Below are 20,308 nucleotides of genomic sequence, written 5' to 3'. Positions count from 1 at the left end.
TGCAGACCTACCCGATCACCACCCTCCGTGGCACCCTCATCTACAGACCCCGTCCAACCTTCAGCGACTCCATCATTGACTTCATTGCTCCCCACCCTCTCGCCTCTTTAGACTTCATCCTCCTCAGCGACCTCAACTTTCACCTGGACAACCCCAACGACAAGAACACATCATCCCTGCTGGACGACCTTGCCACCGCCGGACTCAAACAACAAGTCACCTCCCCAACCCACTCAGCAGGACATACGCTTGACCCCTTATTCTCCGTCAGTGACAACATCACCTTTAGCCACACATCAACTTCTCCTTCACCAAACCCACCATACACCACCATGCCCACCACTAAACTCGCTGAAGTTGGAACAAGGTCACAAAGAACAGCTGGCCACCTCCTTCAGCAAAACCCCACCTCCGACTTCCCCGGACACCAATACCTCAGCACATAACTTCCACCGATGGATCTCCAGCACACTGGCTTCCCTAAAGAAAGGGCCAGGCAAGGAACACTCCAAAAAAGCCAGCTGATTCTGTGCCACCCTCCATGAGTCCAGAAGCACCTGTAGGTGGCTCGAGAAGAGATGGAGGAGCAGCAAGACCCCAGAAGACCCCTCAGCCTTGATACCCGCTGTCATCACACACTGCCACCTCATTAGAACAACAAAGAAAGCAACCCTACAAGAAAGGATCAACGCCAACACACTCAATAGCAAAGACCTTTTCGCCTTGGTCAACGACATCATACCCTTCCAAAACCTCTGCAACAACCTCAGCACCATCTTCCATCGCAAGATTGAGGAGATCTACTACAGCTTTAACAGCCTTGACACCCAAGACTCTCTCACCCCACTTGCAACCTCCGCACCCAATGACATTGGACCCCAGTAGACCCAACCCAGCTGGTCTCCCCTTCCTGCTGACGACACCCTCAAGTTCATGAAGAACATACATCCCAGTGCACCCTCGGACCCCTGCCAGCACCACATTGTCAGCAAAGCCGGAACCTCCATCACCCCGGAACTCTGTTGCACCATTAACTGCTCCATTAACTCTGCCACCTGCCCAAAAGACTGGAAACACGCAGAGATCAACCCCTTGCTGAAGAAACCCTGTGCTGACCCGAAAGACCTCAAGAACTGCAGACCCATCCATCTCTCTGCTTCCTTTTCCAGCCACGGTCATTGAGAAGGCCATTAACGCCCACCTTTCCGAGGTCATCAAAGTGAACCACATCTTGGACCTCTCCCAATCTGGCTTCCAAAGCAACCACAGCACAGAGACCACCCTCCTCACCACCACAGACGATGTCCGCAGCCTCCTCAACAGAGGCGAAACTGCAGCCTTCATCCGCCTGGACCTCTTGGATGCCTTCGACACCATCTCCCACTGCAACCTATCAGCCACGGCCCGTGGAGGGAGTTTCAGGGGGGCGGAGAGGCGATCCTTGCACCACCTTTATTATTTTAATCCATTCCCTTTATTTGGTCCTTCTGAGATAGCATGTGAGGTGGTGTCCAGCACCTGGCTGAATAGCAATTTGACCACATCTGGTAATCCTAGTGGTCCACTCTGAGACCATTTTGCTCTGTGCAATTGCTTTCCTTGTCCATTGGCTTCCCTGATGTCAGCATATCTGCGTTCCTCCATGTAAGATTAAAAGCACTCAGATGAAGTATACCTGCCTTGCAGGGACCCATGATACAGTTGTCGCTGCAGTGTTTATTGGTTTATTACTGTAATCTGATGATCACAAATACCTAGTTTTGGGAAACACCTTTAAGTTTTTTAAAACAATACAAAGTATCACATTTTAGCAAGAAGGTTTTATGATCCTCCATTTTGGTGAAAACTGTTTGTGTCCATAAATATTTGCGAACAGTGGCCAGTTAAAGGCAATGGATTCTGTATTTCTATTGCATATTTATGCGCATTTTCCTGTTTCAGGTGATCCTTGAGTTTGCTGCCCAGTGGCGACTGGTGCAGGTAAGAGTGGGGGGGGCGACAGATGATGAGGAAGAGCACAATTTAAAAAGAGAAAACTTACCTTGCGCTCACCACCGTGCCCAAAAAAGTGCCGCACGGGGTGAACCGCCCCGGACCCCCAGCTATGCCACTGAGGTCTGTTCCGAATTTTGTGAACATTAGAGACTGAGAGCACTAAAGCCTCTCCCACAGCATATGGCATGGCTAGCCCATTTCATATTCTCCTTTTCACAGTGAAAGCATGGTTTACTTTGTACTTGATATACAACATTGGCATTTGTGTTATGTAGAGTAGTGGGTAATGAGCTTTCCTGTGACTTGATGATAGCCATACAATGTGTTCTGTATCTGAACACACATTTATTACAGTTATTGAAATACATTTTGTGAACTCACAACCCCCTGGAGATGCGTGCCACTAACAATTACCTGTCATTTAGAAAGCTAATTAAAACATGGCTGTTTCCGCCTACTTAAGGCCCACTAGTACTGCTACACGTTTTATCCACGCCTAGTTGTTTTGTCTCTAACCGTCTGCAAGTGCTGGGACGCCCTGTTGCAGGGGTAGCCATGCGCTATACAAGTGTTTTTAACATAACATAACTATTGTCTGGACAGTTACACTTTAAAGTGGCTTTATTGGCGGCGCTGCACTGCAACTAGGCTGGTCCCACATAGCCCTCTTTTTGGCTAAGCTTTAGATGGCTTGCTCACATATTACATAACATTCAAGACACTTAATCGAATCCCACTGTGTCTTGCAGACTGCGTGCAATATGTGCTGATTGTAAGACACACTAACCTCCTTCAGCGAATTGAGTGGCTCCTGTAATTATCAACTCCAGGGAATTTATCCAGCTAACTTGCATGGCTTCACAATAGTGGTGTGCAAAGTTTAGGAAAAACTGTATCTGTCTGAGTGTAACTGCCAATTTGAACACAAAGTCAAAGTAGCTACATTTTATAAACTGTGAAAAAAAAGAAATATTCTTAATAACAAAAGCTGATCTTGTATGAGGTGGTATGATCTGTGGCTGAAATAAAAAAGTACAAGGACACAATGGTGTAAGATCCATTTCAACAGTATCACAGGGAATGTCAGAGGAGTCATAGCCAATATTGAATTTTTAGAGCAACTATAATGATCAATTTCAACCTGAAGGAGAAGATCAATCAAATCGTGAAGCAATTCATGGTGAAGCTGGAATCCCACTTGGGGGCAGTTTCAAAGGAAAAACAATTGTATGATTTGTGGTACGTTGTATCGCTGTTACTCTTACACCCTTGTGTTTTTATTATACCAGCATCTTTAAATAAGTTACAATCAGCGTGTATAATAGTAATATGACAACATTATCATTCTATTATTAAGCTGCATCCTTGTTTCTCCACTGCACAATCCACCATGTAATCTATGCTACTATTATAAAGAGAGAACACAAACCTTTTGGCAAGGTAAACTCGGGAACCACAGCGCCAATCCACACACCCAATACATTGTTGTAATCCTCAGGGTGTGCAGATGGACATAGGCTATAGAAAATAAAAAAAACCGTACATTTAAAAATATAACTTTAAAAAAAAGTAGTGCCCTTAAAGTAGCGCCGGCCGCGACGCTGACGGCCACGACCTAGCGCTGGCCGCAATGTACGTGATGACGAGGAGGAGCGGCGGTGAAGTGAGGAGCTCGGGGAGGAGCGGCGGCTCAGGTAAGGCTCTGGGACATGGGATGGGAGGGAGCCGGTGCGGGAGGTTGGCCCGGAACAACTGCGGTAAGGCTCAGGGTCTGGGGGCAGCATTTCAGGGACAAGGGATGGGAGGGAGCCTGTGCGGGAGGTTGGCACTGAACAACTGCGGTAAGGCTCAGGGTCGGAAAGGCTTAAGTCTGAGGGCAGCATTTCAGGGACACGAGACGGGAGGGAGCCGGTGCTGGAGGTTGGCCCGGAACAACTGCGGTAAGGCTCAGGATCTGGGGGCAGCATTTCAGGCTTGCGTGCACGCCCACCCCGGACCCCAGCCGCCACGACATTGTCCAGGACACAGACAATGTTGTGGTGGGCGGGGCCCGGGGCGAGAGTGCACACAAGCCTGAAATGCTGCCCCCAGCCCCCTTCTGCCCTAGGCAACGCTGGGGTGGGCTGCTAGTGATAAATAAAGTGGAGAAGGATGGAGCAACATGTGGGGAAAGGGACATAGAGATAATGGGCAGAAGTGAGAGAATTGTGAGACAAAGATGGAGTGTTAGCACAGGGACCCAAATGGAGGTAGTGTGTGGTAAAGTGAAAGGGATCCCCACACAGTGAGTGGATAAGGAAAGTTATAGAGACAAGGAACAAGAGACGAGACAGAGATGGGGAGCAGATGGGGAATGGTTAAATTGAATGGTTATGAAGAAATTGACATGAGTAATGGGTACGGAAAAAGACAGAAATTAAACAAGTGGAGATGAGCACAGCACAGAGAGTAAACTATAACAAACAGATAGTGGTTGTGTCAGGAGAAAGATAATGAGCATTGGCAAAACCAATAGGCCTCAATGGCTTGACCTACTGGCTTTACCAATGCAGTTTGCCATTGCAATGTTGCACACTATTGGACAAAAGAGTACCAAAATGCCACTCATGCCAGTCACGTCACTGTAGTCACATAAATGTGTCACCACAAATGCATGTGCCTTTTGTACCGCTTTTGGCCGTTCCCATGAGGCACAGGGTCAGACTGATTTGCATATAGCCATGTCTGAACTGGGGTGGCAGAGTTCGCTAAAGAACGGTGATGGATTAAACCAAGATCTTTTGACTGGGATTCAAGCAAGCCGGGCTGAAGACGGCTGGAATGCCAGAAACCGGTCCTCTGAAGCTTTTTTCCGGTCCAGGGAAGAAATGGCTTGGCAGTTCGGGCTGATTGTTCCCATGAGGCACAGGGTCAGACTGATTTGCCTGGAGCCATGTTTTGACTGGGTGTGAGTATTTGATTGATTCAGATGCTCCGTCCATCACCACCCCCTTTTGTACCGCTTTTGGCCGCCATAATTGTGGCAGGGTATGCTCAGACGTGAGTCCCTTGCTCACTTTGCCACTGGATTCAAGCAAGCCGGGCTGAAGACGGCTGGAATGCCAGAAACCGGTCCTCGGAAGCTTGTTTCCGGTCCAGGGAAGACATGGCTTGGCAGTTCGGGCTGGACTGTTCCCATGAGGCACAGGGTCAGACTGATTTGCATATAGCCATGTCTGAACTGGGGTGGCAGAGTGGGCTAAAGAACGGTGATGGATTAAACCCAGATCTTTTGACTGGGTGTGAGTGTTTGATTGATTCAGATGCTCTGTCTATCACCACTCCCTTTTGTACTACAAATGAAGATGGCACAATTTTCCTTTATTGTATTTACTAATCCAAGCTTGGAGACACCAATTGTATTGTTAAATATAAATATATGTTCTTTAAGCGCAAAATTACAAAATAAAACAAAAAAAAGTCGGTGTAAGGGTGAAAGGGTAAGCAGGTGGAAGCAAGGCAAAAAGCAGGACATGGGCGAGAGAGCAACACTGGGGTGGGGGAGCAGTACATGATGGAGAGAACAACAAAGAGCATTGGCTGGGGAGTTTGGATGGAGACCAAGCAGAACACAAGGAAGAGAGATATACAGGGTGAGGGGCTGGTATTGGTCAAGGGAGATGCACACAAGTGAAAGAGCTGAAAAACACTTGCACCCTCATGGAGCATTACCAAAACAGAGTAGGTCCCTTAAGGTGAGCAGTGGAATCAGAAAAGACGGCATATCAAAAGAATAGTAATGTGGCAATGCTTCAGGAAAGGGACAAATAAAATAACACCAGAACTACCAAATCACAGCAAAAACCTGGAACAGCCCCCCACCCTCCCCCCGCCCAAGCAACACCCGCCTATCACGTCACTTCCGGAAGTACAAATGGCCCTCAAGACCAGGCTTTTCGGATAAGCCTCCAAGACCTGCAGGCGCCTGGATCCCACATTGGTTGATTAGTCGCGCTTTATAAATCCTGATTGATTGATGGAAGAACATGAAGGCAAGACCTTAACACCTTGGCTGCTAAGGGGTTTTCTCGCTGTGCGCTGGAAATTGAAATAGTCCATGGATCATGACAAGGTCAACTCGTCATAAGCACAGCTCCACTGTGTCTCATGACGAGCTAGCCTTGTCATGAGCATGGAAAAGGTTAAATAAGAAGCATGGATAAGAGAGTGATGATAAAGCCAGCCCATAATACGAAAAGGGCTGGCTGAAAGCCCACTGTAAGTTTACAACAGGTCTTTTGCAACAAGAGAACTTGTGCTGTCTGGTAGGTAAAACCTAAAAAGGGATTGGTGGGGAGAACCAAGAGGTAAGTAAATGAAAAATGGAGACTTATGAGGGGATCTACCCTTTATCTCCATATACCATTTTGTTTACGCACTGTGTACATCATCTTACAGGTAAATGACTTAAGGAGACTTGACATCTAACATACCGCTTTTAATCACCATTAACAAAGCATGTAATACACATTCTTGGACTTTCACTCAACTCTAATAAACAACCACCATCTTAGCATGGTTAAGCAGAGGGTTGCTTCAGTGTATTGTTGTTACAGGTTTGGGGGGGTCTTTAACCTCTTAAGTGTTGTATCCACCCACCAGAACACCGGGGGCAAGGCTTGTTCTCCTCCTATGAACCCTGGACAATTCAGTCTTTCTTCCTCCCCTTGGCGGTGATGGAGGTGATTACCCCAATCTGCCCCACTGGGGCAGAAAGCACACTAGACACCAGGGAAGCTATAAAAATAGAAGGAAGGGGTGGGGGCTACCCACCATGGGCATGGCCATGCCTCCATTCCTAGAAAAATGCATCAACAGTCTTTCTGACCCCCCACCCCCAGGGGGTGGATGGGGTGATGATTAAAGCCTAATTGACAACAGGGAACTTTTATTTAAATAAATCTAGAGTGTCTTTCTAACCTCCTGGGGGAAGATAGGAGGTTTGTCACAATTGGGGTGAATGCACCAAATCTACCTCCCAGGGGGAGAAAGCCCACCAGACACCAGGGATTTTGTTTTTAGGGCACATGAAAGTGGGGTGGGTGTTGCACTCTGGCATTGGGCACATCCCTATCCCAGAAGGGAATATACCAGTCTTTTGCCCCCCAGAGCAGACAGGAGGTTAAATGATGGGCTGGTTGCCCCATGCTAAAATCAGACTCCTCCCTCGGTATTAAAGACTCAACAGTCTTTCTGCTCCCGGGAGGATTAAAAAACAACATCCCAATTGAGCAAGAGGGCATTTGATCAGTTTGGATGTTGTTTTTAACTATGGGCCAGGAGAATGTGGCTAACCCCCGATACCGTCCCACTTGCAATGGTAAATGGCTCATGTTTTGGGATTGGGTAGGCTTCCACCTGGGAAAACCCACCAGACCCAGCAGTTCTGAAAACTAGATACCCAGGTGACTCAAGGGTGGCGTGCTTCACATGGATCCCACAACATTTTCCTACACACAATGCCTTGTAAACCCCAAACTTTGACTAAAAACACCAATTTTTCTCACATTTCTGTGAGTAGAACTTCCAGAATCTGTGGGAATCCACAAATGAGTCACCACCCCAACTCCCCACATGTCCCCTGATAACAATGGTACCACACTTGTGTGGGTGAGCCAAGAGACCACAACACAAAAGCCCCTAAAATTGTACATTGATGGATGAGCAATAGCTGTAGCTGCTGTATTTTGGACATGTTGTGGTGCTACCCATGCAAACGTATTACCCACAGACATTTTTGAGAACTAGAAAACTAGGAGATTCCAGGGAAGTGGCCCTTGCTTGGATCCCATGAGGTTTTCTTAAACAGAATGCCCTGCATACCTCAAACTTTGCATGAAAAAACTCTTTGTAGTTACATTTCTGTGATGGAAACTTCTGGAATCCACAGGAATCTACAAAATCCTACCACCCAGTGTCCCCCCACTAGTACCTATAAAAATGCTACATCATTTACGTGGCTGGGCCTAGTGCCAACGAAAGTAACTAGACACATATTATACATTGTCAGGGTTGTATGATGTTACAACGCGATTTTTTAGATCGCGGTACATCACAACACAGGTTTTACAACGCAAGTTGTTACCACGACTTGCATTGTAGGGTGCTGGACTTAGGAATAGTTAGATTTACTATTCCAACACCAGCCTACAGTAGGGAAGGTGTTTGAATAGTAAATCTACTATTCCTTAGTCTAGAGCGCCCTCCGGCGCAAGTCATGGTAACGACTTGCGTTCTAAAAGACGCGTCGTAATGGCAGCGCAGTGTTTTGACCACGTTGTCATGGATGTTCCCCCATTTCCACACTAGGATTCTTATTAGTCCTGAAATGTAAACCTAAAATATCTGGAGAATCAATCTCTAATCTCAATTGTAAAATCTAATCAATTTTACAATTGAGTGAAGCTATCACCTCACCAGATGGCCGCTCACAAAGATTTGATTTTGCTGGAATGCAATAAGAATTCAAAGGTCTGATCCTAGACCTCTTTATGCATGTTCCGTTTAAAACTTCTTGGGGACGATGTGGAATATGAGGCGAAAAAACGTGTTAATTCAAGCATAATCTAGCTGCCGAGTCGCCAGGGTTTCTAGTAGGAGAGAATCCATCATTTTTTAAATGTAATTATTGAAAAATTATACAGTATGATTATTTAGTTTTACTGTAAATGGCAACATTTCTGTCATTTCACAGTGTTTTTTAAAAAGTAGTACGCGCCTCGACATTTAAGACCAACTGAATTATGACTGTTCCATTGCTTATAGAATTTGATAAAGATGTAAAACCTAAATATTGCACTTTTCACAATACTTAATGGCTGTATAGCTGTGCTTACCACTACTAGATGATGACATCTTGTCAGATTTGTCAGCTACCACAGAAGAACACGTTGCATGTGTTATCTTGATGGTTAGAATCTCCACAGCCTTACTATGTACTGCAATTTTAGATAAATCTTTTGCATATTGAATAGAAAACTTTTAATAAATCGAAAGTTTATTTTATTTTTACATGATGTAAATGTATTGCGACTTATATAGCGCACGTATCACCCGAAGGTTGCCTTGGGAACCTGTCCTGGCTTTTCCCTGTGAGATAACCCCTACTGGGCATCCTCAAGGTGAAAACCAGGCATCCCGCAGCGGGTGGGCCGCCATAGTGGAGATTAAGCCACTATTGCCCAGAGTTGCAGCATGGGACCCCATGATTAGAATAGGCACCGAGGCGAGAATTATCAAGTCTGTGGACATTTTTGGGTTCAAGACCCTGCTGCGTCTGGAATTGAACCCTGGTCCCAGGCCAGACCTCTGCATCAGGGTCTGCCGCTCTAATCAGTGAGCCACACTTCTCCAACATGAGTATGTTATTAAAAAAGATATGACGGTAGAAGTATTTTTACTCATAAGATAATTAGTTTTATGCTTTTTATTGTATAGTACTTAACTTTTATGGCACTTGTTGTCAAATAAAGTTTGATCATTTCTTTATTTCAACAGTTAGGGGCATATTTACGAGGAAGTGGCGGAGCGCGGCGCTAGCTACCTTGGCTCAACTCCGTGCTCCGCCACTTCCAAAATGCAGGGCTGCACCGTATTTACAAGGATAATGTTCAGCCCTGAGTTCTCCCTGCAATGGCGCTAATTTAAGCTGCCTAGCGTCTATGTAGACACCCTTGCACCATAGTGCAAGGGTGACTGCTTTGTAGGGGAAGACTATTTATGTGCAGGAAGGTGTTCCTTCCTGCATATAAATAATCTGAAATGGCATTTTGAAATGTCTATGTGTGCTACTTAATGTAGCACACATGGAAGTTGCATGACTTCATTTTTTTTATTGATCGTTTATGTGCAGGAAGGGTCACGTTCCTGCACATAAACAATCAATGGCCTTTTGCTGTTTGTATGTGTGGTGCACAATGTAGCACACATAGCAACAGCAAAAAGGAGGTGAAGTGAAACATTTCATTTCTCCTTGTTGCGCCGGTTTAACACCAGGTTTTCCCTGGTCTCAATTTTGGCACCCATATCTACGCTGCCCCTGGAAATATGGGGCAGCACCAAAATCAATGGATGTTAAGGTGGAACGCCCATCCCTTTCACGCTCAGAATATTTTCAAGGCAGCGTTAAGCCCTGTTAATTGGCTTAACGCTGCCTTGTGAATAAGGCGAAGCCCCCATCGCCACCATAACGTCTGAAAAAGTGATATTGTGGTAGCGATAGGGTCTTGTAAATATGCCCCTTAGTTTCTTTGAGAAAACCTTGAGGGATCTACACACAAAATCTATCGTCTTCCTGCATCACCCATGGGTTTCGCAGTGGTGTCCACCACAAGCTGGAAATAGGTTGAGAGCACGCAGTAAAATGGAAAAATGGGCTACCTCTTTGTAAAATGTCAAAATTGTGGATAGCTATTTTTTATTCAATGCTGCATGTTTCCGACAGCTAGGAAGATGGTGACTTTAGAACAGGAAACCGTTCTATGATAAAAAATTTAAGAGAGAAAAAACAAACTTTTTTATCTGGAGCACTATATAGAATGAATCTATATTTTGCTTATTTTCTCAGTTCACTCCAGGGCAATCCACAAACTCTGAGTACCTTTAGAATCCCCAGGATGTTGAAAAAAAAAAAAACAAGAATGCAAATTTGGCATGTATACCTCAAGTGGAAAAAAATGATGGAGTCATAAGCATGAACTATCCCAAATAGCCAAAACAGGGTTCAGCTTCGGGGACAGTTGGCGGAAGCATCAGCTGTTAAAGAAAAGGTGTGGTTGGTTTTACCCTCTGCAATACGGATATGTTGCTTATTTGGAAATGGTAGCTCTTTTTCTGCAATACCTCATGATAATTTTTATACATTTTATGGCCAGAGATATTTGAGCCCAGTGGTGTATTACTTTCAAAATTGCAAATCTACTGAGATGATCGATTTATTTGGAGAAAAAAAGGTTATATTTCATCTATTTAATAAGAAACTACATTTCTTGTCTTTTTTTATTGTTCCGGCTCTACCGGTTATTTTCTCATATTTCAGGCATAAATTAGGCGCACATTGTTATCCTGTTATAAAACCAATTTCCTGGCGCAGTGATGCTCTGTTTGAGGCAAACAGTTATCCTTATCTCATTCTTCCATTTTATTGTTGTGCGTGGGCGCTGGAAGAGCTCTCCCAATATCCTCGCTCTGGCACAGAAATAGTTTATCAGCATCCAAGTTTTTCAGTGAATAACAATCCTAGCCAAATGTGCCCTTGAATCGTCTTTGCACAGTAATGTTTCTATTCATGCAAAATAGGTGTCTTTTCTGTGATGGGAGATGCTATTGATTGGCAATTAAAAAGGAGATACGATCACATCTAAAATCAGATTGAAGTCAGCTGGAGCTACCTGGCGAAGAACACTCGCAAATCTCAACAGGGGTAATTAAAACATATGTGAGATATAACAAGCAGGCTTCTGAGAAATGTTTCCAGCAGAATTGAACCGGCGCCATGTATTTTATATTTCTACCTGCGGAAGTCACATCTGTCACTTTACAATTGATATTCACGGTCTGTGAACTTTGCCACCAGAAGTCAGCTCTGTCAACAGCCCAGCCTCAAATTGTGCAGTTTTCGGAATATATTAACTCTTAATCCTTTCCTAACATCACATGAGGTGAGAGCCGGGGATGCTCTGTGCACCCAGGGAGTTTCACTGACAACCACACTTGCTAGCTCGGTTTACTTTCTCCAAAGTGATGTTACCTGTAGTTGTTGCAGATGGGGACAGTTTCACATTCCTTCTCCTCATACAGTGTGTCGGGGCAGTCACGCCCCCCATACGAAGGGAGCTGTATGATGACTCGATTGCGTGATTGTTTCTTTACCAAGGCATCACCTGTAGAGAATATAGAGTATTGTTTTAATTGGTTGCAATGCTTTTGAAATGTAATGAATATTGTTTTCTCAGGATAGGGTCAAAGGAGGTTGCAAAGAGGGTGATTAAAAAAAAGTAATGCATTGAAATAAGAAATTACTAGAGTGTGAATTATAATTACGGGCTGGATGCCATTACAGGAATGGTGGCCTTCTTGCGTCAGCAGACCACCATGTTTCTGATTGTTTTTTCTCCGAAAATGTCTCTTCTTGTATGATCACCCCTCCCACACCCCCACCCCATTTTCTGGACTGATGCTGCTGCTCTGTTTTTACTGTACACTAGTTCTCTGCCAACCAGGCTCCAGTGCATGTGCTCTGACCCACAAAACATGTTGAAATTGCCTATACTCCTAATTGTCACATTTAACTTACCTGTAAGTCACTGGTATATGGAACAAAGTGTATACCAGTAAGATAAATATCATTAATGGACTGTAGCACAGAAGTGACAATGTAAAACATGACCACAGACCTTCTACTGTAGCCCTCTTATGGAGTTTTGGTACTACTAATTCAATCTGTCAAAATAACCCTTTTTGACAGTGCTAACACCGCATTTTAACTATTAATTAGTCACCCAAGTCCCCAAAAGCTGTTTCCCTGTAGCAGGTTTAGCTGTTTTATTGGAAAGCATTGGGATATAATATGGGATATAATATTAAAAGTAAATAATGTTATCTTCCCTTAGGAAGCACCTACAAAGTTAACCCCTTCCATGCTGATGACAGAACGGTTCCGTCATCAGCACTGGTTGAGCTGTGCTGATGACGGAACCGTTCCGTCATGACTCCGCCCGCGCAAGGCGGAGTCAGCACAGGCGGAAAATACGCCCCACACGGAAAGGGTTAATATTGGACTTTTTAAAATATTTATTACAAATCCAATTAATTGGTAAAGTCAAATTTGTACTGAATATTATGCAAGATGTGCTTTTAAAAGGCACTTTTACCTGCCTAAATCATCTAGAAGCCCATTTGAATGAGCTGTCAACTATCACAATTGAGTGGAATAGCCCGTTGATAAGCTGTGATGTGGCTCCCAGAGCTGAGATAACTGGCCTTTTGTTTGTTGTGGGGTTCTGTTCCTCTGACAGGATGACCATCAGGGCAGTACTCCGGAACTCATTTAAATACAATGGGGCTGACCCTGTCACAGGCAGCTGCAGTTAACCCCTGGGCCTGCCCCATCCTTTGTTCCTCCTGGTCAGCCAGGCACCAATCACAGTGGGAGAGGAACTACCCCTAGATCTCAGGTTGAGTGATCACAGAAGAGGGGTTGCTCTGCTCAGGGGATGACCAGTTCTCCTACGTTCGATTTAGGTGGGGAGGGCCACTGTTAGATTGTTTGCAGTAGGGCACAGAGGAACCACTGCAAAAGTGGGTAGGGTTACCCCTGAGAACTGTTTTGTCCTTGGTGTGAGACTATCCAGGAGTCACCTTAACCCACACGCTAGTGACAGGCATAATGTGCTACCCCTCTTCAGAACAATATTGGACTTTAGGAAGACAGAACTGTGTGAATCGGAACAATGCAACGGACTGTCAACAGTGACAGTTTGCTCCATCCACTGTACTTTTCCAGAAGACCCTGCCAGGGTCCTTTAGCCGGCCTTCCCTCCATCACACTTGGCCTGAACTTTGGATTTACTTGGTCACTTGTGACCTCAAGCAAAGTTTAGACCGCTTGTGACTTCTAAGCACTGTTTTTGCATTAAGGGCCAGATGTACAACTCTTTCATGTTGAGAGTCGCAAATTGTGTTGTTTTGCTACTCCCAATTTGCAACTCGCAAAATGGAATGTACAACCGTGTCCCAGACACTGTTTGCTATTCCCAATGACGTCACAAATGACCTGCTTCATTAATATTCATGATGCTGGTCTCAATTTGCGACCCCATTGGGAATGACCAGCCCTCACAGTGATGGTGGCCTGCTGGGGTCAGCAGACCACCATGTCTTTGATTGCTTTTCAAATGACGCAGGATTTTTTAAATGCATCCTGTTTTCCTTAAAGGAAAATGGGATGCATTTAAAAAGGAAAAATGAAGCGTATCTGTTTAATTTTTTAAGAGTAGGCCGTTTCCGCTGCGAGTCATAAAGGGAAAGATGTCCCATGGGGACCCCTTGCAAGTGGCTTACCACATACTTGAAGCAGATGGTAAACTGGAAGTGTTTTGCGTCCGCAATTCTGGTTGCAAAACAATTGTACATAGAAGTGTGACTCACTATTAGGAAGGGACGCACTTGGCACCCCCTTTCTTAATAGTCAGTCGCAAACCCTATTTCGCAAGTCAGTAATAGGTTACCGACTCACAAAATAGAGTTTCGACATTGTAAATACCTATTTGGGGGTCGCAAACGGACCAATTTCCCGTTTGTGACTGCAAAAAAACGGTCATATATCTGGTCCTTAATTTTTACAAATTCATATCTCGACTTCTACTGATTGGATTTTAGTTGTTTTGATCTTATTTTGCCCAGATAAATGTTCTCTATTTTTCTGAACCGTGGAGTATTAATGAAGTGAAGTCATTGTGTTACTGTGTGTGTTACACAAATACTTTGCAGATTGCCTCTTTAGATAATCCTGGCTGCTCTGTACCAAGCTACCAGAGGGTGAGCACAAGATATCTTTTCAATGTGTATCTAACTTGCCCTGACAAGAGTGGTGGTTCAAGCCTGGCCTGGGTGCATACCTCAGAGAAATAGAAATTTCCATGTCTATCACAAGCACTCAATATAGGAAGGATGTTTTCTAGACCATCATAATGATAGGCTGCAATTCTTCCCTCTGATGTGTTTTAGGCATAGATTGTTTCACGCTGTTGCATGTTGATTAATCAGAATATTAAGGGGTGCAAAGAATCCATTATTTGCTTTGAGGATGAAACCCCTTAAACTCCTCAAGAGGGTAGGGGATTTAGAAGAGCACCATCTGTGTATTATATGAAGAAGGGTAGAGCAGTTTCTAACATAGTATAGGGAGTCTTCCTCAAAGATATCCCATGAAGAACAGCATTGAGGAGGTTTTGCTCCAATGTTGTGGTCTATTTGTATGCACAGAATTTGCCCCCTAGGCAGCACCAGCCTACTTGAAGCAATAAGTACAATAATGTTGTTTTTTCTGCCTAATTCTGACTAACTTTGTGTGTAGTTATTAAAAAATTCACAGTTTGTCACAAACTTCATAATTTTGGTGGAGAAGTATAACACTTTTAAAACAAAAACGTAGTTCCAAAATATAAATTATTGGAATTAAATTCTATAGAAGACACAACAAATAAATTAATTAATAGAGATTGTAGATGGGTTTGAACCATCCGAATATTATTAATTTCCACTGAAGGGTTCCAACTTATATGATGACAAAGAAAAGGAAGGTTTCACTGTTGGCAACTATCTATGTATGGCATTATTTCTCTGTAGGAGTCATTTCTTCTTCTTAAAATCATGTTATTCTTTATTCTTTAGTTTTTCTTTAAAATCAATGTGTGAAATTGGTAGCCAAAGTGTTTCGTCCACTTGGGACTTCTTCAGGGCTCAACTAGTGAGAGATCTTCTCACATGTTCTTCATGTTGTGCCATATAACAGGAGAATAGAGTGTGTAATGTATGGAGTACTATCCGGTTCTGTGAAAAGAGCCTTTTCGCGGACCTGGACGTCATGCTGTGACTCAAAAAAAAAAACTAAATAATAAAAGGATTTTAAGAAGAAGGAATAACTCCTACATTTGTTGTCTGAAATGAAATTGTCAGACTTTTCGTATTTGTACAATATAGACTAAAATAATGTGTCATACACATATTTAATTGGACATGTGAGGGCTGAACCATTTTTGAGAATTTTGCTTGGAAAATTATTTTCCTTTATAGAGGTCTAGAGGGATCACATATCTGGTTATCTGCACCACTGTACAGTTCATAATTGCCATCATCACTTCATATTGATAAGTGCAGGACTAGCGTGCCTTGACCCTTCGGTGTGTTGGTTGATTTGTAAATCAATATAAGTAAATGAAAAAAAGAAAACATGTGTGAATTATTTTATTGGTAAATGAAATACTTAATAATAGTCAATGGAAAAGTACGAGAGAATTACTATAAAAGAAAAGCAGAAAATATCCTACCTTGTTGACATGAGGTGGGGCACAGGGACCAGTCACTGTAGGGTGTCACAATACAATCTTTCCTGCAGGGAAGCAAACAAGGCCTGACTGTATCTGGCCGAAGAGTTTCAGGACACCTATTAAACAATAAAAACATCACTCAATGCAGAATTATCGAATGCCTCAAGGCAAATGTATTCTTTGAAATGCAAACAAAATGCAAAGCATAATCACACAATATCTATTAAAAGTCTGGACGAATAAAAACATTGTATTGGTGATTTATTAGTATTAACATTATTACACAAGAAACAGAAAAGCAGATGGGGAATCCTTCTTGCATGACAAGCATGCTGCCTTTGTTCAACACGGTTGCTCTTAGGTGAGTTTTGTTAGCAGATGTTAAAATTATCTGTACACAGTAAATTTGGTTTTAATGGTAGTTTACTATCAAATATTAGAGATTAAAGATCTTAATAATTTTCACAGCATTCAAACAAACTAAAAATGGCAGAATCAGACCTACCAGTATTTAATGATAACTCTTGTACAACTTTTTTTTGGTTCTTAGCACAATAAGGTGCCTTGCAAGATTTAACATATGGCGCATGTAGGTGCCACAATCCATCCATTACTAACATATCAATTTGAAATGTTGTTAAAAGCAGGCAATCTGGCTTAACCTATTTTACCATATACATTACCTTTATAATATCTATACTAATCTATGTCCCAAAAAAAATCCAAATAGCTACTCCATCTACCACATACACACCATTAGAGAGGTAAACTGACAAGCTTGGGATCTCATCCCGTCCATTGATCAACATGTCTAGCACCTTTTGTACCTACAAAAATGTTGACGAAGGGTAGGTAACCTTTCTCATCCATTTCTTGTGGTAAGTGCCTGTCTGCTACTATGAAAATGATGCAACTTTGACAAGCAGATTGTGGCTAACAAGTAGATTACAGTTGAATACATTGTCATATGGACAAGGAAAAGCAATGCAGCACTTTTTTGACTCCTAACTGAGCCTGACTATTAGAATATGTCAGCCATCGGTTTATTTCTGACATTATAAAACAGTTGTCTCACTTTGTAACACCAACATGATAACGGATGAGGGCACCTTCAATAAAGTAGCATCAATAGTATTAAATAACTCACAACCTATTCTCTGATTATGAGTTCCTTTTTTTGGTACTGCAGGAGAGAGTAGCTAAATGAGCGAGACATGCATGCTACAGTCCAATGTACAATAAATGTTTCAAACTCGAAGAAACGCCAATGTGCGGTTCAATGTTCGGTCCATTTTAGGTAACTTGCACAGTCAAGGTGCCTTGCCCCTGTTACAGTGTTTTGGAATTGGTGCAGATTTGCTGGATTTTCGAGGTGTCAACTTGCAGCGGTGTGATTTGTGACACTATTAGTTTGGGAAAATCTGTATAACCATTCAGCATACGATCAATAATATCTATGATGTCTGGGCGCTGCTCGGAGACTGGGGTGGGTGTGGGGTGCTTTAATAGTTTCTTCACATTGGCTGTGGGCAGTTACACAGTGATGACATGGAAAGTCAATGGATTAGGGAACAAAATCAAACGAGGTTTGGTATCTAATTACATTAAAAGGCTCAAACAAGATATAATATTTTTACCGGAGACGCATCTCATGGGTCCGCACTGTTCATTCTTGGGTAGGGGGCATTACACCACCCTAGCACGTGCGGGATTCACCCAAGGTTCGATGGGAGAGGATATCATCATCAAAAAATCACCCCCTTTCCGGGTTACTAGACAATCGGGGGACCCAGATTGCACATATGTAGCAGTCCAGGGCATCTGGAATCACAAAACATGTTTACCTATTAGTGTCAATGCTCCCCCACGGCTCGAGCAGCGCCACACATATCATCGCGGGTGACTTTAACCCTTTCGATGCTGATGACGAGCTGAGCTCGTCATCACCCACGGGTGTCGTGTGCTGATGACGAGCTCAGCTCGTCATAGTGCCACTAAAATGGCATTTTCCAGCACAGGGGGGGGAAAACGCCCAGCAGCCATGTGGTTAATGATGTGAGTGACCCCTCTCTGGATCGGATATTGACAGGACCCGGGTGGCATAAAGCGACTGCACTGTCGAGGTTCCAGGCAGCCCTTGGGTTAACTGACCTCTGGAGGCACCACCACCCATCTACACGTGCATACTCATACTTTTCTGGGGCTCACAGGGTGTTTTCGAGGCTGGATTACCTCTTTGCCCCATTTGGCGAATTTGAGCATGTAGAGGAGATAGAATATTTGGCTAGTGGTATCTCTGACCACTCACCGCTCTTCTTAAGAGTGGGAGGGAGAAGGGGAGGTCAAGGTAAAACTTGGAGACTGAATGCCACGAGCTCTACTTCAAGGAAAACTACGACTCAGTACAGTTAGCAGTTATTTTATGTGAAGCTTTCAAGGTGGTGTAACGTGATAGAGCCCAAAATAGTATTACCCATAAAAGAGGCGGGAATCCCAAGAGATTATGGCTATGGAACGCAGCCTAGTGGACCTTGAAAGTAGTGGTACCTCCATGTTGAGTGAACATTCCCTTTGTCAAATTGATATTACTAAAAGGGAATACCAGGCAGTGGTCACCTAAGGGGCGCAAGCTCACCAGCTCGCCGTTCAGCATAGATTATATGAGACCGGAGATAGAGCGGGTAAGCTGCTGGCTTGGTTGAGCTGGAAGGAATTGGAGTCGAGGTGGGTTATACCATCAGGCAACAAGGCCATACTTACACGACACCCCAAGATATAGCGGGGGCTTTTGCCCAGTACTACACTCTTTGCAGCCCGAGCACAAATGAATGAGGCACAAATAACCAAGTTCTTTGATGACATCAAGCTCCCTTGTCTCTCCCAAGGAGAATGGGATAGGCTTGAGGAAGATATCACCCTGGAAGAGATAACAGAGGCCATTGGTCGACTGAAGTCAGGGAAAACCCCAGGCCCAAATGGACTTCCAGGGGATTTTTTTAAAGTACACAGTAACCTACTGGCCCCACATTTACTTAAGATGTTTCAGGGTTTCAAAGACAATGGGACGCTCTCTGCAAACTTAGAATGGCAACAGTGGTAGGGATACCCAAAGCGGGGAAACCCCGAGATGACTGTGGGCCCTATTGTTCCATCTCGTTATTAAATATAGAGACAAAGGGACCCATTAGGATGGCGGGCAGATCGCGCCCGCCAGGCTGGCGGTAGCCACCGCCGGCCTGGCGGGTCGATCCGCCCGCCATTCTACCCTGAATGACCCCCCGCCACATTAGCATGGCGGGGGTACCGCGGCGGACGAAAAGAGTTTATATGGTGGCCGTGTCTATTAGACACCGCCAGCCATAATAGCATGGGTATTTGTGAATGCCTTTCACAGAAAAGCATGCGGGGGCTCGTTGCGGGTCCCCAGGGACTCCAGGAGTTGGGGGTGCACATGGGGGGTACCTATGGTACCCCCCTGCATTTCAATGCACAACATGACAGGCACCACAAGGTGCCTGTCATGTTGTGCATTGAAATGCACAACGTGCATGTTTAGCATTGCGGCGGGCGGTGCTTTAAGGCCACTGTGGCGGGCGCATCCAAATATGTACACCGGGACCCCCACCTTATGGCGGTTGGTCCCATTCACCAGTGGGATGACCTAATGGGGGCCAAAGATCCTGACCACTATCCTCGCGACACGTCTCTTAATGGTTATTACCCCTCTGATACACAGAGACCAGCCTGGCGTCATGCCAAAGTGAGCCACGCGCTATAACCTGCGACGTGTGGCTAATTGGATGGATGCTGTTCAAGACCGAGATGAGGCCCACCTGCTCCTTTCCCTTGACGCCTTTTATGAGATGCACTCTGGAGAAATTCAGATTTGGTTCGGGGTTCAGGGACTGGGTGGCGCTGCTATACACTGGGCCCAAAGCTAGAGTTCGGGACAATGGAGCTCTCTCAAGGACCTGGCCGATTCAAAGGGGGACTAGGCAGGGATGCCCCCTTTTCCCCTTACTTGTTGCTCTTATATTGGAACCCGTGGCCTGTGTTATCAGAGCCCGCCCTGGGCTGGGTGGTTTTGTAGACGAATCCCGACTGCTGGATGAAGAACGCATATCTTTATATGCGAATGACATTCTATTGTAAGTGATGAACCCGACCGAGACACTCCCTCAAATCCTACAAATTTTTGCTGACTATGGGCATCATGCTGGATATAG

The 20,308-nt window shown here is 44.3% G+C and overlaps 1 protein-coding gene across 1 annotated transcript in view; it reads right to left on the bottom strand.

Annotated features, from left to right (window-relative positions):
- Window positions 1-20,308, bottom strand: part of THSD7A (thrombospondin type 1 domain containing 7A) — a 959,544-nt gene that overhangs the window by 248,471 nt on the left and 690,765 nt on the right. The window contains exons 10-11 of the mRNA XM_086941983.1: window positions 16,083-16,198; window positions 11,783-11,915 (exon numbers count right to left, since the gene is read on the bottom strand). Of these exons, the coding sequence (XP_086798109.1) occupies window positions 11,783-11,915; window positions 16,083-16,198 (249 nt within the window). The remainder of the gene's footprint in view (window positions 1-11,782; window positions 11,916-16,082; window positions 16,199-20,308) is intronic.

This window comes from Lissotriton vulgaris, chromosome 10 (assembly GCF_964263255.1).
Source record: "Lissotriton vulgaris chromosome 10, aLisVul1.2, whole genome shotgun sequence".
Classification (NCBI taxonomy): Eukaryota; Metazoa; Chordata; class Amphibia; order Caudata; family Salamandridae; genus Lissotriton; species Lissotriton vulgaris.
This window is presented reverse-complemented; position numbering and strand designations above follow the sequence as displayed.